Source organism: Miniopterus natalensis, chromosome 8, assembly GCF_054644295.1.
Source record: "Miniopterus natalensis isolate mMinNat1 chromosome 8, mMinNat1.hap1, whole genome shotgun sequence".
NCBI lineage: Eukaryota > Metazoa > Chordata > Mammalia > Chiroptera > Miniopteridae > Miniopterus > Miniopterus natalensis.
In genome coordinates this window covers 7,520,908-7,542,018 of record NC_142088.1, presented here as the reverse complement: position 1 = coordinate 7,542,018, position 21,111 = coordinate 7,520,908, and the positions used below count along the sequence as shown (strand labels likewise).

The 21,111-nt window shown below is 45.2% G+C and overlaps 1 protein-coding gene across 1 annotated transcript in view; it reads left to right on the top strand.

Moving 5' to 3' along the window:
* Positions 1 to 21,111, top strand: part of NYAP2 (neuronal tyrosine-phosphorylated phosphoinositide-3-kinase adaptor 2) — a 176,734-nt gene that overhangs the window by 131,007 nt on the left and 24,616 nt on the right. Inside the window, exons 4-5 of the mRNA XM_087819366.1 lie at positions 3,078 to 3,284; positions 16,909 to 17,012. Of these exons, the coding sequence (XP_087675492.1) occupies positions 3,078 to 3,284; positions 16,909 to 17,012 (311 nt within the window). The remainder of the gene's footprint in view (positions 1 to 3,077; positions 3,285 to 16,908; positions 17,013 to 21,111) is intronic.

Here is a 21,111-nt window from a genome sequence, read left to right as displayed (position 1 = left end):
TCTAATTGTTATGCTGGAATGCATTACTTTTACAATATTTTAACTTCTATTTGATTCCAGTGTAGCTGGGACTTAGGCTTATATACAGATCCATGTAAAGAGCAGGGCTCTTCCTGGGGTGGCTGCTATGCGATTGCCCCCTGGTCTAAGTGGCCCCTAGAATGATACCCACGACCTGTGTTCACGCAGCTGCAAAGCATGTTGGAGCTGGAAGGAACTCTGGCGATGTGAAGAGCAAAACGTGAGCGCAGGCAAAGGCTCTGTATTCAGAGCTCGCTTAGGACACGAGGCAGGCAGACACCGGCTCTTACACTTGGCAGAGACTCAAAGGCAGGGAGGAGCGTGGGAAAGCTTTATAGTGGGAAAACGAAAAAGCTTCAGATATGCCCCAGTTGGAGGCTGTTGGCTGGGAAGCTGCAGGCAGGCTAAATAAAAGCAGGGCATCCTACGTGATTAATTTTGGGTACATACTTGACTTTCTGTGGTTGGCTCTCCGTTGGAAGCTGGGCCCAAAGTCCTGGCTGTTTGGGGCCAATTGCTACACAGGTTTGGCTTCCTGGCTTGGCTGCTAGAGAGAAGGGTCTGATTTCGTAAAGCCTGACTTACAGATAGGGGGTTGGCTTCCTGGCTTAGAGCTCTAGTTTTATAGGTGGCTGGCGGTTTTCCGTGAGTATAATTCAGTCTCTGGGTGATCATCGGCTCCAAATGTAGAAATATTTTTAAAGAACTCATAGAGGACAAATGGCTATGATTGATTTAAGTCAATATTACTTTTTACTTGTATGGCACTTTACAGTTCCAAAGTCTCTTGAAATGTAGAATGTCATTAGATCTTTCCGATGAAAATGGGGACATTAGGCAGAGCTGGTATTATCTCCATTTTGTAGTTAAGAGGAATGAGACTCGGAGAGGAGAAACCAAGTGTTCCGAGACACGTTCATGAGCCCACGAGGCAAAGCCCGGCCTCTTGGATTTCTCGCCCAGGGCTGCTAATCATTTTACAACCTGTTCCGGCTTCGCCCCACGGATTCGGGAGGGGAAGCCGAGGGTGACATGTCTGTCCTACGGCTGAAAGTTCATGGGCATCTGAACCTGCACACACAGAAAACACACTACAGATTCCTTATGTGGATGAAACTTTCAACCTGGTGAATTTTACAACTTGTGACTGTCAGATAATCAGATTTTTGAAACTACAACAAGCTCTGCGCCACTTTAATACACTCATAACACGCACTCGATTCTCTCATTCCGTTAGGAATGTTGTATTTCCCACACACATCAGAAAGATGCCGGAGGAGCTGAGAAACCTACCAAATTAACTGATTAATTAAATACCTGTGGAGCAATATGCTAGGGGTGCCAGGGGCGCCAAATGAAAAAAAGGGAAGAAAGCCCCCACCTCAGACCCTGCCTTTAAAGAACTCGGGGTCCTTTGGTAAGAGCAGACCCGTGGAAAGGGGATGTGAGACGATGGCCGTGCAGACATGACACATCCCAGCACCGGGCGTGCGGGGGGGAAGGCTTCTCAAGTCGAGAGAGCCGCACGGAGGCAGGCCATGGGGGCCTTCCAGGGACCAGCACTGCCTTCACTGGAGGCGGGATGGGTAAGAACTCACAACCAACAGAATGCTTCTCGAACACACTGTCAGAAGTGATGGAGTCAGAGAGGAAGGAGAGGGAGAGAGAATCTTCTGGGTCACAGGGAGCTTCGACATAATCCTGTGGGTGACAGGAAGCTTCTGGAAGGACCTCAGATAGGGGTACATTATGAGCAGATGTGCATGTTATGTTTGGTTTTGTTTTTAAACACTTCCCTATGGCTTTTCCCCGAAATACTCCGTTCTCCTGGCAGCAAGGGGGTAGCGCTCTTAAAAGCCCCTTCGTTACATGTGTTTGTAAACCCTTCTGTACGCGCACGACAGAGTGGCAGTCACATCCAGTCCCTGAGGTGGCACTTGATCAGATTTTCATTTAAGCAGGTCACACAGGCAGTACTTGGAGCTCGTACCTTGGGGACTGAAGGAGACAAGTAGCAATAGTTCGAGGGCAGTGATTGGAGCTTCAACCATAGCAGTTGAGGTAGATGTGCTACAAAGTGGAACAGAAAAGAGAGCAAGATAGCCGGAAATAAAATCTGCAGAATCTGCTGACGGAGAGATTTGGGGAGTAGCAGTTAAAGAAAGGGAGACTGAGCTTCTAGCTGGAAGGTTGGCTGGACAACAGGAACCATTAGTTCAATTTAAAAAAATGGTGTCAGTTCAGTATCTTGAAATGTTGAATTTGTGTTTTACATGGGGACTCATCCAGCAGGAAGTTAGACAAAATTTTTTTATTTTTAGTCTAAAGCTCCAGAGAATGGTCCAGACTTGTAATAAGATATTTAGAAATCACCAACAATCAAACAACTGCTAGTTGAATCCTAGAGGGCAAAATCGCAGAAATATAGAATTAGAGGAAAAGTGGCTAAGCCAGTGCCGTGGGGACAACCGTCCTGTAAGGGATGCTTGGCGGAAGAGAAGTTATGGGTGACACAGACATGGCGTGAGGCTCAGAACAACACAGGAGGATAGGCCACCAGGGAAGCTAAGAGGATGGAAGATGTAAATAAGAGAGTATCAAGAAGTTGTCAAATGGCTCAGAAATGTCTTCAGATTTGCCTCCTCAAAGGCCCAGGTGATGTTGGCAAACACAGTTTTAGTAGAGCGGCTGGGAGGAATTATGTCCCGGTGGGCGGTGGAGTGAAAAAGATGACACAGACAGTACGTGCAAAGTGCACCCTAAGAAGTTTCCGTGGCAGTGAGCACGGGGGGGAGTCACTAGAGGAGCCTCAAGGTTCGCTGAGCTGCTCCTCTTTCCCAAAGAAAGCTCTTGACCAGGGATGCCAACCTGCACTCCTCCAATGAAAGGGCCCTGAGTGATCTCCACCCCTGTTATGTGTAAATGTCATCTCTTATACACTGATAGGTTTCTAAAAATATACTGAAAGCATTTCAGAAAATTGTTCTTCATGTTTTTAAAGGGATCTGGAAAGGATCTGACTTGTTTAACAGCATGTAATTCTGGTTGACACACAGAATCAACAGAGGAGCTAAAAGTGCGAAGCCACAGCACAGAGCCACTGCCAAAGCTGGACAGCAAAGAGAAAGGACACCACGGTGCACCTTCCAGAGAGCCTGTCAAAGCTCAGGAATGGGATGGAACACCAGGGCCACCTGTGGTCACCAGCAGACTGGGAAGATGCTCTGTGAGCCCCACCTTGTTAGCAGGAAACCACAGCTCAGGTAAGCAAGAGAATGATTTCCTAGACGGTAATCCCTCAAGTCTCTGAAAACTGCTTTTATGCAGTTACCACTTGGAGACCCATAGCCGCAGGCATCTCTTCCTACTCATAGAGACAGCACAGATAAATAGCCCTCCACACCACGGAAGGGGACACTGTGGTGGACCGCTCTGGGGACCATATGGGCAGAGGAGTAGTGAATGGTGCTCACTGGAGCCGTGGGATGGGGCACCCTGACGACTCGAAACATCTTGTACTGAATTTTATGTAAAACACCTAGAGCCCTCGTCTAAAGCAGTTTGCATTTATAAAGTATAAGTGATTGGAAGCTTATGCCTCTTTTGCTTCAGAACAGATTTTAGGCAACTGGAAAACATTAACAGGAAGTAAAATTGAGGATAAAAATGTAACAAAGACGATACGAAGGCAATAGCGGGAGTAGACCTTATGAGGCATCTGAAGTGGTGAGCTGAAGAATTTCAGCTGGGAATGGGGTGTGGGACTACGTTTCCACATCTAAGCCAAAAGAGTTGGAAAATCATAATCTAATACGCCTTTAAATTTCACAAGTTGAAATTAAAATCTGCAATGTAATTTACATTGTTAATAGATGAGTGTTATTAAACTTCGAGTTCTAAAAAGCATCATGTATTTTGCTTTGAACAAATTCAGCTACATGATGGACTTACAGAGAGCTATCAATTGAAATAAACAACAAATAATTGTTTACTAAAGAAATTGCAAAGTAGGTTGGGACCAGAAATTAAGAATCCTGAGGGCCTTGTGTATTAGAAATGCTTTTAGCCACAAAGTACCAATGAGCAGTGTCTTAAGTAATAATGACCTTTGTTAACCTCTATAGCACCCAACCTGGAGGTAGGGAGCTTCAAGTGCTTTCCCACTATTCATTGAGTCACTGAGGACCTGGGAACTTCCTATCTTTCTCTCTCTCCTGTTGTGATACCCTTGATTTTTTTTCCTCTTCATAATCACAAGCTGATGACGACAGTTCTGGGCATCATGCCCCAGTAGACTCTCCTTTTCATTTAGTTGGTCAGAACTGGGAAACACATTCTCTGGACCAATCACTGTGTGAAAGAAAATGGTATTTCCATGGGCTTATAAAAAGCCCTTATTTCCCTTAAATCAAGGGGCATCTGCCTGATACCTAGAAATGAAATCAACGGTCTATTTGCAGGTATAAGGGGGGATGACATTGCCTAAGCAATGGACAGTCTCTGCCACATCATGTTTTGGTTTTGAACATTATGTGGTAGACACTCTGTAGTCATTTAAATATTTTTTAAGATAGAATGTAACTCAGTTTCCATGATGATAGATCCAAGGGTGACTCTGTGGCCCCAAGCATGGGAAATGGAGATGGTTAATACGAGATGTGGAGCAGGTTTAGGTGGGAGAGCCAGGACTTCAGTCTTGACTTCATTAAGTTGGAAGTGCTCTGGGACATGTAACTGAGAAGATAGCGGACAGCTGGAATTACAGGTCTGGAGCTGAAGAGATTTAGTGGAATTAGAGATTGAGACTAGAGACCTTTGAAATGGTTAAAACCGTAAGAGTAGATTATTCTAAACTAGGAGAACAGGAAACAGAGAAGAAAACTGAGATTAGGCAGTTTTCTGGAATGTTTGGGGAATCCAAACATTTCAAAGGGTGGGCAAAGGCCCTGGAATCTGTGAAATAAAGAGAGATAAAACAATGAGACAGTCCACAATTCACTTTTTCTGAACAGTTAATAAGTTGCACAAAAACGGGTAATATATCTGTGACACTGTGACATGAATCTCCCAAGAAATTCAGTGTAAACAGAATTTATAACAAACTTTGACTTTCTTCCCCTGAAAACTCCAGAAGCGTCTCTCTTGCTTTATGGCATTAAGTCACTCCTGAGTCTTTTCAGCTCTGTTTGAGAGCAGTAAATTGTTTAGTGACCAGAAGAAATGACATGACTGTCTGGAATCGCTCACATTTTCCCCCTTAGATTCTGAAGGTGGTAAACAAGGTGAAAGAAGGAAAGATTTTTGTTACATTTTCAATAAAGACATTTGTGTGTCTACTCTCAAAGAAATGTGAAAGGTAGGGGCAAATGTCTAGTCACTTGCATAAAATCATTGTGAGTCAGGGTTTCTCATGTGAAAGTGAAACTTTTGATGTGACCACGCAAAAGAGCATCACACCTCCGTGAGCTTTTAGCAGAAGTCGATACCTCCCAAGGATGGCACCGCCTTATAGCTGTCGAGTCTACCCTTCTACCCTTCTGTCAGCCTCGAGGGGCAAAAGGAGAGAGTGAAAAATGTTCATGTTGGCAGTTTTTGTTTCTCTGAAAAGAAAGAACCTAATATGTGCCAATATTATTCTTTAAAAATGCCATAGTTCCACTAGCAAAAATGTATAAAGTAGAATATCTGAAGTTCTCTCGCCTGTGACGACCCAAGCAAAGGATGCCCCCTCGAGGAGAGCTCATCACAGGGTCTTTGTCCAGAACTAAGAGCTCCGCGAAGGAAGTGGTTTGGACTTGCTCTTTCGGAACAGGACCCAATGAGTCCACCTCTGCCCTTTCTCCCCGCTCCACCTGTTCACGACTGTCCCCTTGCCGCCGGGCCCCTGAGCTACTGGTCCCCTAGCAGCATACGCGAGAGCTGCAGTGGACAGCCCTCCTCCCGAGCAGCAGGCACTCAGCTCCCCTGACACGAGATGGCGAGGAGAGTCCACCTGTCCTCCCTAGGGATCCCCCCGCCCCTGTCAGCTTGGCCTCTGGCCCTCAAACTCCCCCCCCAGTCTCTCTCTCTCTCTCTCTCTCTCTCTCTCTCTCTCTCTCTCTCTCTCACACACACACACACACACACACACACACAGCTCTCAGTCACAGACTGCCGCTTTACCAAAAGTGGTTTAGCCCCTTGAAAAAGTTGTTCTTAACAGCTCTCTTGAGGCATGGAGGAACTGCTGAAGTAAAACGAGTGGACGTGTCAGATCTCAGTTCTAATTAACATTGCCACTGGTTGCTGTGGCACTTTATTAAAGTCACTGTCATTTAGTAAGTCAGGGATTCCCTGGAGGGTGATTCCTGAAGGCTGTGGAGGACTGGGACCCAAATGCTCATGGAAGTAATGGGGAAAGTGGAAAATATACAAATAAGTATGGTATTGACAAATTCAATCCCTGAGTGAATCAACAAATAGTTTCCAAGCAGCATGTATCCAGCTCTGGAATGATTTGGGGGGACAGACACTCTCAATCACACACACACAGACACACAGACACACAGACACACACACACACCATAAGCTATATGAAACCTGGTCTCTGTCCCCCAAAGACTTACTATGCTTCTTTATGCAACAAGACTATTAAATAAAAATAAGTTAGATTATCATTAAATGTGTTATTTTCATTATTAGCATCCACTGTATTATTTCTGTACTGTTTACTATGGTTGCATATCATTCAAATACCAAAATTAGTTTGGGCTTGAGAGAGATGGGGGACCTGAGTCTTCAACCAAGATGATATCAGGACTTTGAAAAACTCATGATTATTATTAGCTGAGTAAAGACATGTGGAGACAACTTTCCATATGGGATGAAGGTCAGCACAGCTAGGGTGGCCCTCTCCTGACTTGGTCCTGTGAGCCCACCCGACTGAAGAAGCATTTTTGGAAGCAAACTCAGAAGGCCTTGGCTGAACCCTATGTGGAACGATCTTAAATAAGAACTCAGCTCCTGTGTGCACAACCTCGTGTGGTCTGCTATTCTGAAAAGATCCACCATGGGAGAAAACCGAGGTGCCTAGAGGACAGGCAGGCATATGAGCGAGTGAATTAGGGGAGGTGCCTCCTTCAAAACAGACGGGCTGTCCTTGCACATTACATACTTAGGGATGTCCTTTACCCTCACAAAGAAAATGATTTTCCCCATTCTTCTTGAGACTTAAAGCCCTTTTGGTCTAAGTGATATATTTCCACACTTGTTAGAAGCATAGGTGTGAAGAAATATTTCTCTATTGCAAAAAAGATCTATTGGAAACTGACAGGCGTCCGGGCTGCGTGATGGAAGTGCAGGTGACCCGGAAAGCACAGGGCACCTCTAGGGGACAGGAGCTACTCGGTGCCCGCTGATGCTCATCATGAGGAACATTCGGTATTCCCAGTCTTAAATTCTATTACGTGAAATCTCACAATTTTGAAATATAGCTTCATTAAAAAAACAACATTGAATCGAATAATTTGCTTTCTGTGGCCGTAGAAGATCTGAAGGCTGTCCATCCACATTTTCTGGTTTGTAAAATCGAGGGATGACCAGTGGAGATGTGAATTTGACCCTGACGCACAGAGAGGTTGTTCATAGCAGAATCAGCAGGTGCCGGTAGACATTATGCCCATCCTGCTTTTAATTTCCAGAAACTGCAGCTCCTTGGGAAGGCTGTGCTAAGGGTTAGAAGTGGGGATTAGAGAGGGGCACTTAGCCTTGGACAGCCAAGAAGGAAGGGGGATCTCTTAACTCTGAAAGAGGAACGGGGGTCTGGCGTCCCGTGATTAATAGTGAAGACCTTCGCAGCAGATCCACTGGCAGGTGCCGGCAGGGTGTCCTGGCCCCTGATTGGGAGGGAGGGTGAATAGGGTAGAATTTGCACACGGCTCCTAGTGAGACTGGATTTTAAGCTTTAAGGTTGGAAAGTCCAAAATATGGAACTCTACTTCCAGGGACCCTGCGCTCACCCGCATGAGCTGAGCACCAGAAGGGCCAACTTGTGTATTCTGCCCTCAGAAACTGGGCTTTTTCATGATCCGTTTCAGAAAAGCATTTCCACCACCTTTCATGGTCAGCCCTTCATATCCAAGAGGAGTGAGAAGCAGATAGGATTAATTTCATTTAAAAAAAAACACCAAAAAATGTGCTATTTCTTGCACCGCACATTGGTAGAGTAAATTTTATATTAATGGTAAGTGCAAAAATAAGGTATAACAGAGTCATTGAGTATAGAGGTTCATCTGTTGGGCATCCAACAGATCTGTATTTAAATCTGAATTCTGATATTTTTTATTAGTGATGACACTGGGCATGCCCTGTCATTTCTCTGAACTTCATCCATAATAGATGGATGATAACAGTACCTAACTCAGAGATACTACTCAGAATAAAAAGTGAAGATTAAATGAGATAAGATGTTGACACACTTAGCATGGTGCAAGGAGCACAGTATTAAATAATCACCAGTCGTCGCTAGGATTCCAGACACCTTTGCAGCAGAGCTGACAATCACGGGTCTGGGGTAATAAAGGAAAGTTTTCTATAAGTAGTGGGATTTGAGCTGGGCCGTAAACTGAGCAGAACTGAGACAGGAAAGGGAGCAAGAGAAATGCAGCAAAAAAAAAGTCATGGTTTTTCCCGGGGATGGTAACAGGCCACAGCTCTGGCGTCAACACGGCACTTAGCACACCCGTACCCCAGGCTATGGTTCTTAAGACTCTGGCCGTTCTGAGTCATGTTCTCATCCCGCCCTTGGAGACTGGGAAACCAGAGATGTCAGGGTGTTAGCAAGGCCTAAGAGTGGACACCTGAGAAGGAGAGCAGCCGAAGGGGAACACTTAGTATCAGCCCCTGAAAACCAGGGTTCCGAACGGAACGGCAATGGGGTACGAGTGTAGCCTTTGACGGCTGAATTATCAGTTGACTTACGAGAATGACACTTTCCTTTTGAAACGTATTTACTGTACTTTACCTGGTAATGCTGGAGTGACTGGCTAACTGCTGCTAAACCTCCTGGCAGCCATAACTCAGTTCATGTCAGCCTTTCGGATCCGTGAAAGAGCCCCATGGGCTCAAGCTCAGAGGAGTGAAAAGCAGGAGAACAGCGTAGAATTGGGCAGTAACAGTATTCATGACAGTAATTTCTGGCAAACCATAATAAATCTGTGTCGTTTTTCTAGTGCAAGTAAACCACACCTTACAATAGTGTTGATCAATCAATACTTCGATGGTTATGGCTTTAAATTATATAACACCGCTGTGCCCCAGGCTCTCTAGCCTAACAGAGAAGATGAAGGAAATCTCACTGTGTAGGTCATTGTGAGGATTACATTTAAAAGTGCACAGAAGCGCTCAGTACAAAGCTGGGTCATACCTAGTAGGCCAAAGTTTATTCTCTTCTCATTCAATTTTTCTGGAAAGGTCTCTGATTTTTTTTTTCTAGGACCAAGACTGACTGCTTCCTTCGAAAGCTCAGTTCATTGCAAATATGATAAAAGCTTTTCTCAGCTACAAGCAGTGTAACTGGCTGTAGGACTATTATTGGTGAGACGGTCTGTGCTTCACTTATTTGAGCAACAAGATTTTAGGCCAGTGTGACCGTCATGTTTGGATTCCTTAGAATCTGCATTCATGAAATTTGGAGAAAGGATTAGGGGCAGGCTTTAAGGCTTGGTTGCTGCGTTATACACAGTTATCCAAAAGCAAACAACCTCTCACAGTGTCTCTGTTCTGCTTGGTAGCAGTGAATGTAATTTAAAATCACGTTGGCAAGATGTGGGCATAACAAGAAAGTATTGGTATCTGCAAAGGCACACATTTTCTTTAATAAATGCCCCTTGACATTCATTCGTCTAAATTCAGTCATTCCCGTTTTTGTTTGTCTATTTGGCTTCTACTCTGTTCCGCGCAGGGGCCAGGTGTGGGGTGCAGGGGGTGCGCTATGAATATGGTAGAATAGACTCTGTGCTCCCAGAGCTCATCGTCCGCAGTGAGCACAGAAAGTGAAACAACGGATTTTATAAATGCTATGAGCGACAAATGTTTGGCACAATCACGTTATTGTCCAGCAAAAAGGGAGGTAATTCAGACAGGCATCCTGGAGAAAGAAAGGGCAGATCTGATACCAGCATGCTGGACGTAAGACAGGCAAATGAGAGGGAGAGGGTTCCCTGCGCTGCCTCGTGGAAGCGTGGATGAAAAATACTTACTTTTAGAGCCTGATTAGTATTAAATGCTTTGATATGGCCACGTAATTCCCAAATATCTCCTCTGCTCTTTCTTCCATGTGCGCACATGGCCTTGTTTGGATGCCGTGGTGGCAGTAATGGTCCCAGGTTCTCCCCTCTCCTGCAGCCACACACTTTGCAATGTGCTTTCAGAACTCCTTATCAAGAAGCGAGGTTTCTTTCCTACCCCTGGCATCTGGGCTGGCCTTGTGTCTTGCGTCAACTAGTAGAATGAGATAGAAGTGAGTGTGTGTCAGGTCTGAGCCTCAGAGGACCTTGAATGCTTCTACTTGGTCTCTTCCAACCCCACCTACCCTGTAAACAAGCTTGAGGTCACCGGTTGGACAATGACATACATGTGGAGCAAAGCCAAGAGCCCCTTGTCTTCATCTAGCCAACCCTTAATCATGTGAGAAAGCACAGCCCAAATTACCAGAAACACTGACTTGACCCACAGCCGCACACAGATGCACGAGTGAGCCCAGCCAAGAGCAGAACCACCAGCCGACCCATGAACAGAGCGAAAGGACTGTGGTCTCAAGTCACCGAGTTTGGGTATCGTGTAAAATAATCCATAGGTACCAGGGTCTGTTGGAATTTTGCTAGTTTTCCCTCAAGGGGAAATGCTTTATTATTATCATATGAAAAAAAGCAAAAGTGAAAATCCATTTTCCCATTTTGACTTCATTGAACATCCCAGTTTTCAGCTGTGTGTCCCACCGCTCAGGGCCTGTGTATCCACAGGGACGGGGCTTGTCTACTGCAGTCATTTTTATTGTGCAGCAAGAACATGGGCCAGCCTGGGCAGCGGAGTCCCTGTGGTCCCTGTGGTTGGGTAGGGGATGACTCGCTTCCCAGGGGGCTGTCCCTCCAGGGTGTCGTCCTGGGCGGGGCTCGGAGCCCGCAGGCAGGCTCCCATCTGCTCTCCTTCCCATGCTAACTGGCTGCTTGGTTATTTCCTTGGGGGACACTCGCCAGGCCCCATCGTGGGTTCTGCCCACTGTTTTCACACCCCAGAGTTTAAGGCTGCCTTTCTGGGCCGTAGGAGTAAACACGGGGCAGAACTGTCCCTTGCAGGGCCTTTGCAGAGCAGCGTGAGTCACGTCCCCAGCAGCCCGCTGCCCTTTCTGCGTGGAGGACTGTGACTTCTGCCTGCTCCAAGTTGCTTCTCCAGAGACACTGTTTTATTTGTGCTTCTCCTGATGCTGGTGGTAGCGCTCTGAGAACCCCAAAAGGAGGCCTTGGAGTGAGTTAACTCTTTTACCTAACAAAAGCCCGTCTTTCTAAAAGCTGGTTACAAAACAATAGACGGTAATTACTCCCACATTCCAAAGCCAAAGTCGGGACCACTGAATCGGAACTTGCGAAGGAAGTGATCAGAATGAACTTGGTCATCCGTAGCTGAACTCTCGTCCCCAGCCTGTAGCTCCCAAAGCAACTGTAGAGGCTCCAAGGCTGGGGACCAGGTTTTAGAGAGACTTTTAGATTTTGGACTCCTTTGTGGGGAGGAAAGAATTGCATTGTTCTCTGACTGCATCTCAGGTCCACTGTGTTCAATTTAACAGTTAAATACACAATTTTAAAGAAAACACAACCTGATATTACAAAATTTGCCCTAAGATAATAGCAAAAGACATTTAATCTGAATTATAGAATTTAACTTTTTTATCTTTGTGGATCATCTGTGACCCATTTAAAATAAGTCTTATATTTATATAACATGTGTTCACTTTTAAAATACTTTTATAAGTGCTATCTCACTTTATCTTCCCCAAAACCTGTATGTCTGTGGTCTGGTGTAATGAACTAATTATTTAGGTCACTACAATGAAAGTCTAGAGGAATCCAGTAAATTGCCCAGACTCATTGGTGAGTAGTAGACAGATCGAGAAATGGATTCGAGGTTCCTGGCCCATAGTACAGCCCTCTTCCTGTACTTTAACAGGTGGGGTTTCCCTGTTTCTGCCTCTATGCTCACAAATTCAGTCATTTATTCATTTATTCGCCTTTTTTACCCCTTCATTATAAAGTTATCCAGCATTGTTCCTGTGCCAGTGGGGGAGGTTGCTATTAATCACAAAAGTGAAAATGTGATTTTAATTTGTGACAAAAGCCACCAGGGAAAATGACACCGCACTCCCTCTTGAGCATGTTATAAGGCATCCTGATGACATGGGAACTGAGATCTTAGGTGAATTAGAGAAATAACAATAAAGGGAATGGACCCAGGGAGTGCAATGCCCTGTGAGGCCAGTACGCCTTGGGGAGTGTCTCAAGGGAGGGCAGAGGCCAAGGGACTGTGGCCAGGGAGAGGGCAGCGAGCCTGACAAGGGACAGGCTGAGCTGGCCAAATTAGTGACTCTGGCCTTACCTAAAAATGACAGGAAGCCATTTATGGATTTTGAACTCCTGGGAATTTAAACTCAGGGATCAGATTTACAAAGTCAGTTGATATAATACCATCCTAAACCCAGGGAAACAGAATTACGAAGATAGCATCCTGCCCCAAATAGCCTGCCCAATATACCAAAGAAATGTTTTCTCCATTCTCGAGCCATGAAATGCCTCTGTTCCTATAACTGAGAGATGTTTACAACCGACTATCTAAAAGATCTAAAAATTAATTCTCAAGCACCTGAGCAAGCATGTTACACGCGTGGTTGGTTGTTCGTTTTTTCCTAAAACATAACATTGTAGATGCTTGTTCTTTGGTTCAGTTAGTTACTCATTCAGCAAACCTGTGAGGACACCTGATTGAACAGCTCACTCTCAGGGGTGACAGATGACCTCTGCCCTCCAGGGGCGTCTGTCTACCTGCCCGTGGTGGCACCTGATCTCACCTCTAGAGCTCACTGCCGCTCCTGTTCAGGGAGACAGGATTGGACTTGGTGGACCAGTAGTTTGTAGGCTTTTCTCTAAATCATGTATATTTTATTCCCCTTTTTGTTCTACAAGATGGCTGGTTAAAGTTAGGGGAGATGTCTGGAATCAGGGAATTTGGTGATATTAACTGATGTGTGTGTGTGTGTTTAGGTGTATATATATATATACACATACGCACACACACACACACACACGAAGCTACTTATGGATTTTAAGTTAAGGTTTTATTTGCAAAGTCAGCTAACTTACTATTATATACTATGTATAAAATATATGTCAGTGTATATATTTATATACATACACACACACATATATATATTCTCTTAAATTTGATTGCTAGTAAACATATGCCTAGACCATGACATTGTATCATATACAAATACCCTGAACGCTACTGCAAAAAATACAACCTGATAGTAATTTCATTCATATTAGAAAAATCCTGAATTCCCAGCTGTTCTCTAATTCTACTGGGGAAAAGTAATGAACCAGGCATACAAATTTAGATAATTCCGAAGGTGCCTTCACCTTACTTGGCTAATAAATCAGCCCTGTTTGAAAACACAATGCCAACACGCCGGAGAGAGTTCCGACTGCCCTGCCAACTCCTGCGTCTCACGGGGACCTGGCCCCGCCCTGCGCCCTCCCGCAGGAGTTCGCCCTGACACTGCTCCCAGTTGGCAGTAGTTGGTTTCCTTTGGAAAGGCCTGTGAGTTTGCCAGCTCACTGTCTTCACAAAGAATCCCCTTTTTGTTCCTGTGAAAAGCCTTCGAAGATGTTACAAAAAAAGAAGCTTCCGTCTGGCTTACGCTGGGCTTTTACAGAGACTAGTTCTGGAAGTTTTGTAAATATCCAGTAATATTTGCACTGCCATCTACTGTCCACCACAGGCACTGCAATTTCCTCTCTGATTTAAAAAAAAAATTTTTTTTAATGTTAAATTCAATTGAAGGCTGGTCGATGCATTTTTGCCTTTTTATTGGAAACTTGGGAAAGGTGAAGAAAAGAGGGAAGGTTTAAAATAATTCATTCAATCAATACTTTTAGTCCTTGGGTATCAGTTATCATGTCACTCAGGGGAAATACAGAAAGGAAGGAGATATATAGGACTCCTGTCCTCGGAGAACACACAGTTTAGTACAGGGAAGGACAGGATGCCTGGTGAGCTGTGAGAGTTTAGCAGCACTCATGAAAAGCTCCCGAAAACGGATGAAGGCACTTCTCATTGGCTGACTTGGACTGGTGGTTCCTACATTACTTGGAGTTTTCAACATGGTATTTTCCTGTTTCCATTTTTTAACTACTCCACTGGCAAATTAACTGTATAAAACATTCCCTTCTAAGAGAACTATTGGGAACTTAGAGTCTATATAAATCAACAGTTCTCAAAGTCTTCAGTCTTAGGGCCCCTTATGTTCTTAAAAATTACTGAGAACCGCCAAAATATTTCATTTATGCAGATTAAGAATAATAACATCATAATAAGAATTAAAATTGAGAATTAAAAAATATTCATTAAAAGAAAACATCATATATTGACATAAATAACATCTTTCATTAAAAAAAACCCTATATTTTCCAAAACTATAAACAACAGTGAGCAGATTGACATTGTTTTGTATTTTTGCACATCTAATGTCTGACTCAATAGAACACAGATTCTCATACCTGCTTTGGATTCAATCTGTTGCGATATTTTGCTTTAGTTTAAATATATGAAGGAAATCTGGCCTCACATGTATATGTAGTTGAAAGGAAGGAATATTCTAATAGCGTGATTATATAATTATAGGTATTCTTCTTCAGTCTCTTCTAAAAGTCAACAGATAGCAGTTTCATAAAAGTTACCTCTGGATAAACTCAACATTCTCTGTTACATTCAAATCCATTGGTCTTGAACTTGTAGAGGCTGTTCACCCGTACATGATTCACAGCTTCATGCTTTTAGAAAACACTGGTTCACTAAGTCATGCGAACCTTCCATATGTTGACACATTCTGCTATGAAAATCAATACAGTGCACTCATTAATATCACCACTGACCTCATAAGAGAAGTCTTTTAAGCGTTGGGATGCTGTCAAGCTCACAACAGCGAGTGCAAGTTTTACAAAATTTTTAAATTTTTGCTTGAAAGCTCAAATGTATCATTGTCAACAAATACTGTCGATTGTCTTCCCTAAAGCAGTGGGCTCCCAAATGATGATTCTCGTTACGCTAAGTGAAATAAGCCAGTCAGAGAAAGACAGGTATTGCATGATCTCACTCATATGTGGAATCTAATGAACAAAACAAACTGATGAACAAAACAGATCCAGAGAGACAGAAGCATGGAGCAGCCGGATGGACTTCAGACGGAAGGCGGGGGTGGGGAGGGGGGAGATTCATCAAAGAGCTTATCTGCATGTATGCAGGACCCCTGCACACAGACAATAGAATAGAGAAGGCCTGGGAGGGGTGGGCGGGTGCAGGATGGAGGGGCAATCGGGAGGGGGACATCTGTAACACTTGCAACAATAAAGATAAAGTAAAAAAAAAAAAGCAAAATAAAAAAAGCTAGAGCTTGAAGTTTCTGCCTCCCTGTCACAACTGCTCCTGCACTCATCCCTCCTGCTGACTCCGGGTCCTGCTTCCCCGAGGGACTCAGGGAAAGTTTGTGGGTTGAAAAGTGAGTTGGTGACCTGCCCAGTGAGGGATTCAGGCCTAGCCCTCTCCAGGACCACAAGGCAACAGCCTCCTGTCTGTCTGGTCTCCCCACAGTAGTCTCATCCCCACCTTAACGAGAGTTATAAGTCCACTAACCTCCAGAGAAAGCACTCAGGTTTCTGATTTGTAAATTGGGAGCATTTATAGCTAACTCCGTAATTCCAAAGAGTGTCTTTGGGCTTAAAGATAATTTAAGTGTAGTTCAAACAGAAGCCGGACTATACCAGGCCCTCCAAACTAACAGTTCATACAAAAGTTTGTAATGAAAGCAGAGATGTCGGTTTTTCCTTTTATGCCCTTTTCCCCTCCTTCATCAAGTATCTCCTGGTATATCTGAAACTCAGCATTCTCTATCTACTATAAATTCTGTGTTTCTTGGATAAAGAGAACTCTTTCCATCCCTGAGTCGTAATCTTCAAACTATCCCGTCAGTGGCCTGGACAGGTCACTGGGCTCCTTCAGGAGGGGAAGAGTGAGGGCAATGCTTTTAATTTTGAAAAAATGCTATTACTATGAAAGAGTGCAAAAATCTTAGAAGACGGTTATAAAATTTAAAACAAATTGAGATAAGAGAGAAAGGTTACACTGAAAACATGAGGAAAGTAGCCAACACGGGCACAATGCTATGTATAGGCTTCAAAATTAGAGAGACAAGGAAAGAATGAAAGGGGGCAGAAAAGTAGGAGGGAAGGAAAATCTGGGGAGGGCGCAAAAGGCATTTTCGGTGCTGGGAGCCCTGTGGACCAAAGCTGAAATCAGAGCACCAAACGTGGTCTCGGCGGCCGCTTTTTCCCTTAGTGGGGTGTCGTCGCGAGTGATCACTATGGAAGCTGCTGTGACTGGGCAGAAGGTGCGCGGGAAGGGGCCTCGGGCTCGCGTGACTGCCCTCCATTCCCAGGAGCTCGTCTTCAAAGAGAGCCCCTGCTTTAGAGTCAGCTGCGGGGACCTGTTCTCACGTCCCCTGCCGGCGAGCCCCGGAGGCCGCAGGCGCGCCATCGCGGGCCCTGCGCCCCACTAACCGCTCTCTGTCTCCCTCGCCCGCAGAGCCGAAGGTGAGCTGCAAGCTGGGCCGGTCGGCGTCCACGTCGGGGGTGCCCCCCCCGGCCGTCCCTCCGCTCAGGCAAGCCAGTGACCTGCAACAGAGCCAGGTACCCTCACCGTTAGCCAGTCGCGATTGACTCCCGCGCTGCGACATGCCAAACGCTCCCACCTGTCTGTCCTGTGTCGCTGTAGACGCCCTGATGTCAGCATTGCTTGTCTTTCTCTGTGTGTACAGGTCCGGGGCAGGAGGGGCCAGTCCGTGTTCTCACCCAGAAACGGGCGTCCCTCTTCCCTGCGCTGGGGGAGACTCTCTCTGCTGTTACCGAACCTTTTGTGTCCCCGGTTTCCATCATTCTGTAACATGAACGTAGTTAAACCTGTACTCTGTGTATTGGCTTGGTGGTTGTTTTTAAAAATTCTTTCTCTCTTCCATGTGTTGTGTACTTCTCTACTGTCTCTGAAAAATTTATCAACATTTGATAAATTTATCTACTTTTGTTTTATGTAGATTTCCTTTTAAATGTTTTGTCTGTGACACACAGATGTTGTCAATGAATTTGTACATACCTTTGGGCTCTTGTCCTGTTACACTGTAATATTTGGGGCCACTTTACTTTTATTTTTATTTAGCTTGGAGCATGATTGTATGACACTGTGAATATTGATGTCCTTATGAATACTCATTTACCAACTGATTTGGATGGAACATGGCAGCTAGTCTTCTTTCTGAGGCCATAAAGACAAGTTGACCGACCAGATAATCTAGATATTTACCAAAACCTATCGATTAATAAGGCAGTCTTTAAATACATGGCATCCTTCTCTTATACCAGTAATATCAGAAATGTTCTCAGAAAGGGGATGTAAGTGTTCGTGCATGGTAGGTGACATCTCAGTTATCACCTGAAGAAAAGAGACAGAGAATAAAGATATAAGCTAAAGTACCATTTAGTTCTTCGCAGTACAACATGTTGCCCTGATGTTCATTTGGGTGCGTGGCTGTGTACGGGGAATTTATTACGGGGAAACGTTATTGCCTGTTCTATCTGTAACTCAACCCAAGTGGATTCAGTGCCTGGACTTAATTTTTTGAGCCTTAATTGTTATTTGTGCCAAAGAGGATGTTGTCATCCTGAAGTGGTGTCTCTCTGCTCTCCAGCTTTAACCTTGGCGTTTGTGAAACCCTTCTGAGATAGCAAATTATATAACCAGGGAGGATACCTCCATGGGAATTGTCCATTAATGATGAACAAGTTACATATTCATCAATTATTTACAATGTCAAGCTCTTTTAAAAACATAACTAAGCAAAACATTTGCTTTTTTTTTTTCTCTCTAATGGGAGAAATGGAGCCTTTTAGTATTTTGGTCTGGCTTAAACACGCACAGGGTTTGGTTTACGAATATATGAGGTACCTACAAACACAGAGATGAGAGGCTCCTCTCGGGCATCTCAAGCGCCATCTAGAATTCCTCGTGTCTTAATTTAAAATGTTAAATGCCTTCATAACTAAATGCTTCAGCTCAAACACTTTTTGGGTATAAAAAACGTAGAAACAATAAGACAACGAATTACTAAACAAATAACACAATTAACCCCACTAGGATAAACTGCCATCTTAGTTGACTAAAACTATTCCCAAAATATCACATTCACCAGTTTTTAATGTTTCAACACTGAATACAGAAAGGACAGAGTTTTTACTAACTGGCAGAGGATTGCGTTACACAAGCCCTTTCCCAGGTGCCTGCACCTCGTATGGCCCTGGGTCTCCTGGAGAGGCTTCCTGCGTGTGTTCTCTCCCCTCTTAATCGTTTCATCATCTCAGTGGAAGCAGGCTCCTGGGCTAAACTTCAGGAACAGAAAAAAGATAGTCTTTGTGCCCTTACACTGTCAACCCTTCCCTTGCCTGACGGGATGGCCTTCACTCTTCAAATCGCAGCGACATGGGAAACTCAGGCTGCAGGAGGCTGCTCCTTTCCCCTCCGAGCAGCAGAAACGCTGGGCCCAGGCCGCTGTAGGCGGGCGCCAGGCTCCGGCGGAGAAGCCCGACCTCTGCGCCTCTCCTCCCTGCCTTGCGAGGGTTGTTCCACTCGCCTGGCCCTGTATCCTGGAGCAAAGGGGTCAGCGTGGCCCCTAATCTCCGCTCCTACCCCAGAAGCCTCTTTAAGTTACTCCCGGGATGGCACCGCCCTTTGCTCAGTAACCCAGGGCAATGGTGAAGGACATTTAAACCGGTTGAATCTACCAGTGCATTTTCCTGCACCAGCGGGAGTAAGGACCACCCAGTGTAACCAAACAGGCAGGCACCCACCCTCGTCACTTTCTAAACAGTTCCCCAAAGCCAGGATTCCCAGGAGTTATTAAAACTCAGGATGCTTATTAGCAGATTAATGGACTTCTTACTGGTAAATCATCAGAAAGCTCTATGATCTGTTGAAAACAAGAGCAATCCCTGACCCCTAAGATAATTCCACTGGTGCTGGTTTACTCAGAGATCTGGCTTTAGGGAGGCCGAGCGGCCTCCGCCACACTGCAGCTCATCACAGAGAAGGGACTGTGTCTTCTTTCAGACCGTTCACCTCTTATCTCTTTTCAGTGCAAGTGCTTCACTTATCATTTCGTGTCACGGTTGCAGCTTGCTAAGGGGTGTTTCGGGGGGATAAGCAGAAGTACCCGGCACGGCTCCTGCAGAGGTGCGCAGGTGGCCAAAGGAGACTGACGCTCACCCCCAGGAGCCTAGGCCAATAATCACTGTCCTTCCCAAAGAATCTAGACAGTCGTTACTGACTGACCCACAGAGGGGTCTGGGCTTCACAGTGCCCGACTTCACCCGTGGTGTGTAAGCAAAGGTGGAGGTAACCTGTGCTTGGCTTTGCGATCTGTTCTGGCTTCCGGTCATTGCAGCGGGCACAAGATTTGTAGAAATCTATAATCCCATCTGACTAGAACTTCATAATCTGTGAGAGCAAATGAGACGTTCGGGAAAGAAGTACAAGTTCTAAAGCAATTAGAGATGGCTCCACAACCCACAACACTCCCGAAATCCAGAGAGATGGAAAACAGATGCTTCTCTCAGTTCATTCGCTCCTGAAGAAACAGAGGAGGCGGGCAATTAGGGGAAAGCGGCGTTTCCTTGGAATTTTATTACAGTGCAGCCGCCTATCTGGGCATTTGTCATAATGCAGAGCTTTGGAAATTAGACTGAATTTCTGTGCCTGATGCAAGGGAGGTGTTTGCTTTTCTTGGTTATAGAAACACACTGTACAGAAGTTATGTGCTGGACTTGGAGCGAGTCACTGTCTCTTCTTTTCTGTGGTAAAGAAAGCATTGTGAGCACTTTACGGACAGCAGGTGATGGCCATGTGATTCCTCTGTCCCTGGCTGAGAAGAGCCTGCCTCTGCGGGGACCCTGTCCCATTGGGGGTGGCGCCCCCTGTGGTCTCACCGCTGCAGGTGAAGGGCTGGCCCCTAACTCACTTGAACTTGTGACAGCCCTGCTTTCTGTCAGAAATGGAGCAGCCAGGGCCTGTGTCTAAACAGAAGCGCCAGCTCTCCTGGGAGAAATGTTTCCAAGGATTGTTTGCATTGGTTTTTCTGGGAAGGAAGGAGATGAGATCCACTACACACACATACACACACACTCTCTCTCTCAAATACACTTACACACACTCCTACACACAGCTCTCACATACACATACACATGCACACTTGCTCATGATCACACACACACAAACATGAACACTACATGTTTCACATTTTTAAAAGCACAACTCCCATGTCCAATGAAGGATTCACAGAACCGAAGGCGACCTAGGGTTGAACTGAAACCCCTCCGCCTGCCCCCAGGCTTCTCTTTCCTCACTGGGTTACCTCTGCTTGTCCTTAAGTTGGGGGAGGGGTTGGAAAGGGCCCTCTGTAGTTTCCTTGGACATACATTTTGAAGTCAGACAGGCCCCAATCTCTTTAGAAGTCTAAAAATCGCCTCTGAAGCAGTTACTCTCCTACTGCATGTGCCCCGAGTGCCATGAGAGCAGCCTCCGCACCCCCAGGACAGGCCTCGCCCAGGCTGGTCCCCTCTCAGTACTTACAAGCTGGTATCTAGGTGAACAAGCCCAGCTCCTTCCAACCTGCCTCTTTAGGATTATGTCTCAAACGCTGATTTCGTTTGATGGCAACTCTCTGGACTCTCTCCAAGCCCCTAG